At 37.1% G+C, this 5122-nt stretch overlaps 1 protein-coding gene across 1 annotated transcript; it reads left to right on the top strand.

Moving 5' to 3' along the window:
- Positions 1-2495: 2495 nt before the first annotated feature.
- Positions 2496-4831, top strand: LOC132295317 (pectinesterase-like). Its single transcript, XM_059793532.1, has 2 exons — positions 2496-3449; positions 4097-4831. Exons 1-2 carry the CDS (start codon positions 2516-2518, stop codon positions 4744-4746), a joined length of 1584 nt encoding a protein of 527 aa, XP_059649515.1. The 5' UTR covers positions 2496-2515; the 3' UTR covers positions 4747-4831.
- The last annotated feature ends 291 nt before the right edge of the window (positions 4832-5122 follow it).

Genomic DNA, 5122 nt, shown 5'->3' with positions numbered 1-5122 from the left:
TGGAAGTTGTAAGATTCCCAGATGGCACTACTGTGAAAAATGTAGGATCCCCAAAATGCACTGCTGTGGAAGCTATAGGATTTGCAGATAGTACTGGTGATTAACTAAAGGTCTAAACTTCCAATTTTTTCATCAGTGTAGTGATTTGTAAGTCCTTTTCTTCAACAGTCTTTATGAGGTTCTCAATGGTACATGACATAGTTGCTAGTTGTTCCTCCATTGTGGCAGATCCAGTTATCATAGCAGCGACCACATCTGAGTATGATAGGCCTTGAGAATCAATGTTCTTTGAAGTGATTGATTGCTCCAAAGTCTGACGTGGTGACTCTGGGGGTGAACTGACACTAGAGTGAGCATATCAGACGGAATGAAGTGAATCTAGTAGCAGAACCTCCTCTCGAACAATGTCAAGGATCTTAACATGTTGAGTTTTCACGTTCACCGGCTTTGCAGGATTAGCTTGCACCAAGTCTTGCTGACATTTGAATAACATGATTGCCTGGGATTTGCTCTGTGTTACAGGCCCACCCGAGGTACTTCCATCACTTGATGCGTTTTTGGCCTACGTGCCACTTGTCATGGTGGTTTTGGTGTTGACCTTTGTAGCAGTGATGTTCTTTGGGGCTTTCTTGTCTGTCTGAGTCTTAGGGGGAGTCATAGAATCTGATAGAGAAGAAACTTGATGGTAGGTGAAAGAGATGAGAGGCAAAGGATGTCCCACCGGGCATGCCAGAAATCTATACACACAAATTTTGTAGTCTGTAAATAAAAGACCAAAATATGGAGCAAAAATAATATTTTATTAATTTGGAAAAATTAGAGTACAATCCTCAATAATATTCTTTACAAAGAATAAGGTCCTCTGATTCAATCTCCTTTTTATTGGTTGGATCTAAGGGCTGCACGAGCTTGATCATGAATCACTATAAAATTTGGATGAAGAACGGCACGATTTGATGTGCTTATTGTTGATCGCCGTGAAATTTGATGAAGAAACGGCACGATTTGATGTGCTTGGTGTTCTTCGTTTTTGAGTTTGGATGTTGGGGATGAAAATTGGTAAAGTTTCTGTATTTCTTTCTGGAATTCTGGGTTTCTGAATTCTGAATTTTTATACCTTTTGGATTTCTAAGTCTCTAAATTTCTGTACCTTTTGGATTTATGGATTCTGAATTTGTGTACCTTCCTCCTTCCCCAGGCCTCTATTTATAGGCTTCTTAGAGTAATAGGATGATGACATGTGTCATCTCTTGATAGGGATGGAATCATAACTTGGTCGGGCCAGATATATTATGATAATTATCTTTAAAAATAATTATTTCAAATATATTTTATTTGAAATAATTATCTTTTCATTTAATCATCTGCGTTGGGCTAATTAAATAATTTAAGTGGACCAAACTTGTAACTTAATTAAACATTAGACTCATATTTGATGGGTCAATTTGTCAAAACCAAAGCCTACTAAAATTTTAATGTCTATATATACATTTTGATAGTTTGAGGGTTTAATTGTTGGGTTTTATAGTTCATGAATGAATTCTGCAAAAAGTTTATAAATCACATGTGCTTAGTGAAATTTTCCGGTACTATATATTTGGAATTTAAAATTATTCCTTCAAAATTTAAGGATGATCAAGAAATTATCATCATTTTCTACCTAAATCATAAATCATAATTCTCAAATTCTATTTTGCCTTCAAATTCTCCTTTCCAAGTTCCTACCACATTCATATTTTGTTTTTTTTATATTTTTATGTACAATAGCTTAATATTCAACCATATGCGCATTGAATTCCATAGCCAAATTTGCATGTCGGTTGTTATTGCAGGACTAGTGACTTATTGGTCTTTTACAAATTATAGACCAATACTTGCCTACCCGTGCCCGGTGAGCAGGATATATCACCTTATATGTGACATAATAATAAAGCATGTGTCCATTCCGAATTTAAAATACATAAAAAAAATAAAAATTTTATATTTTTATACTTTGTTAATCTCGAGGGATTGGTCTAATTCGAAAAGGCTTGGCCCATATTTAATAAAGTATCAGGTTTCAAGATCGATTCCTCCTCATTGCAAAAAGTTCATTATGTTATATAGGAGGCATCCTACAGTTATAGTCTGAACTTTATCCGATTCGTGTGAGGAAGATTTTTGTACAAATTCGTGAATTAGTCGGGACAAAATCTAATACCCCAGTTATCGAAAATATATATATAAATATAAATATAAGTTTTACTTGAAATGAATTTATAATTCATTGGTGTAGCTTTGCCGCTTCAAGTAACCGCAATTGCTATTAAAAAAACCCCATAAAATTCTTCTTTCACGTATGCATCACATTCATAGCGCATGACATTTTCAATTACCTAAAACCATTCATGAAATATCCACATGTTTACATTATACAAAACTAAAAAGTAGCGGGCCTAGTTGCCTATATAAGAAGCCCCTCCCTAGCAATCTTTAAATCATTGAATCATCGATCTTATAGCTAGCAAACTTAATTATGGTATGCATGGATAAACATATACTTCTCGTGCTCTCAGCCTTTTTAAGTGTCCATGCTCTACTTTTATTTCCTAATGTGGTGCATGGTGACACAATAACATCATGCAGCCAAACACCATACCCTCAAACATGCAATTCTTTTGTTAGTAGTACTATTCAACCTCAGGCAAACCTAGATGAAACCCTATTCGTGTACCGCGAATCTGCCCTTAGAATCACCATGGCTCAATCTGAGCAAGCCCACAGCCTCGTGTCCACCATGGACTTGAGCTCATTCAATGAGCGAGCCAAGGCGGCTTGGGCTGATTGTTTAGAGCTTTATGACGACACAATTAGCCAACTCAATCGCTCAATCGGTTCTAACCATTCATTGGGCATTGTTGATGCACAGACATGGTTAAGTGCAGCAATCACCAATCATCAAACATGTCAAAATGGATTTATCGATTTTAATCTATCTTCTCTCTTAGAAGCCTTCCCATTGATGTTAAGTGACTTCTCAAAGTTGCTTAGCAATTCACTTGCTATAAACAAGGCTGCAACTTTATCATCATCTTCATTATTGTCTAAGAAACAGACTAAGAGCCGCCGATTACTAGCCCATGATGGCTTTCCAGAATGGGTTTCAACTGCTGATTGGAAGCTGCTTGAGTTGTCCGGGGTGCCAGAATCACGAGCTGATATTGTGGTGGCAAAGGATGGTTCCGGTAATTACAAGACCATTTCTGAGGCAGTGGCAGCTTCAGTGAAGCTGAGGAGTGGGACTAAGCGATTTGTTATATATGTGAAAAAAGGTGTTTACAAAGAGAATGTCGAAATTAAGGGGTCGATGAAAAATTTGATGTTTATTGGAGATGGGATCGATGCCACCATTGTTACCGGCAGCAAGAACGTTCAGGACGGCTCCACCACTTTCAAATCAGCAACTTTTGGTGAGTATTTATTATTATTATTCTTATGTGCTTCTTGTGCCCAAAATTTATTATTGAGAAATAGAGAACCTCAAGAAATAGACAAAATTTACAAACTTCATATTATTATGTAATGCTTTAGGGATGGAACGACAGTCCATGAAACCACCTCCTCAAATAACATTAAAAATCATTGCCATCTGTGCTAATGGATATATATCTCGCACACAAACAAACTGATTACAAACTGATTTATCAAACAGTTGTAGTGTCACATTTAGATAATCAAATTTATCAAACAGTTGTAGTGTCACATTAGATAATCAAACAGTTGTAGTGTCACATTAAATAATCAAACAGTTGTAGTGTCACATTAGATAATCAAATTGATTTGTTGTATCCCGGTCTCTTTAAATGAGACAGCCCAACAATAAAGCTTGCAACATTCACATGATCTAGTCAATTTTCAAGCTAGTTATCATAAGACATACAACTCATATAATAGTAGTTTATACATATATCTACATTAATACACATACTTGTGTACCAAACGTGAACAACAAATAAAACAAAATTTCTTACCTAAGATAAGAAAAATCTTACATAAAACAAAAAAACTATATCTCATGATGAATTGATCATACAAACTTCTTTGACTCTCTCCTCAGCGGTTTCCGGTGATGGTTTCATTGCTCGTGAAATGACATTTGAGAACACGGCCGGACCTCAGAAACACCAAGCGGTGGCACTCCGTTCCGGCTCTGATTTGTCAGTTTTCTACAGCTGCAGTTTCAAAGGCTACCAAGACACCTTATACGTCCACTCTCAACGCCAATTCTATAGAAACTGTGACATCTATGGCACCATAGACTTCATATTTGGGGACGCGGTTACAGTTCTTCAGAACTGCAACATATACGTGAGAAAGCCGATGAGCCATCAGATAAACACCATCACTGCTCAAGGACGGTCCGATCCCAATGAGAACACCGGAATTGTGATTCATAATTCACGTGTGACCGCGTCCACGGACTTGAGACCGGTCCTGAGCTCCTTTAAAACCTATCTGGGACGGCCATGGAAGGAGTACTCGAGGACAGTGTTCATGAAGTGTTCTCTAGACGGGTCGATTGATCGGGCCGGTTGGCTTCCATGGAGTGGGAGTTTTGCTTTGAGGACACTGTTTTACGGCGAGTACATGAACACCGGAGATGGTGCCGGAACTGGTGGTAGGGTGAGGTGGCCAGGGTACAAGGTCATAACTAGTGTGACAGAGGCCAAAATGTTCACTGTCGGCAAGTTCTTGCATGTTGTATAGGAAAGTGATACTAGTCATATAGTTTGTGGTGCTTTGTTGCTGTACATAAGGACAGATGCCTTGTATTTGGATTTGATTGAATAAAATTGAAGGAAACTAAACTTATTTTATTTGAATTATTAGTAGTATAATACTCCATATGAAATGTGGTTTTGATGGTTGGACTGGGACTTTGGGCAAAGCTTACTTGAACCACCCAACCTAAAAGTTAGGCGAACTTTAGCAGTGTATTTAAGGAAAAATTATTAGTTTTGGTCGTGACACAACACACAGAAAAGTAATCAACTTTGTCAGACAAATTAATAGTAGAAAATGGTACGTGCTGCAATTATTATTATTATTATTATTATTCTTTTATTTTAATTTTCTCGAGATG

The sequence above is a fragment of the Cornus florida genome, unplaced genomic scaffold (genome assembly GCF_030987335.1).
Source record: "Cornus florida cultivar Cherokee Brave unplaced genomic scaffold, ASM3098733v1 CherokeeBrave_3.0.0_Hap2_Chr02, whole genome shotgun sequence".
In the NCBI taxonomy this organism is placed as follows: Eukaryota; Viridiplantae; Streptophyta; class Magnoliopsida; order Cornales; family Cornaceae; genus Cornus; species Cornus florida.
Note: the sequence above shows the minus strand (reverse complement) of the source record. Positions and strands in the feature narration are given on the sequence as shown.

Bases quoted from the DNA above. Each gene is read 5' to 3' on its own strand.
- LOC132295317 (XM_059793532.1), top strand. From the start codon at position 2,516: ATGGTATGCATGGATAAACATATACTTCTCGTGCTCTCAGCCTTTTTA. The intron at 3,450-4,096 runs GTGAGTATTTAT...CTCTCTCCTCAG, and splicing joins TTTCAAATCAGCAACTTTTG to CGGTTTCCGGTGATGGTTTC.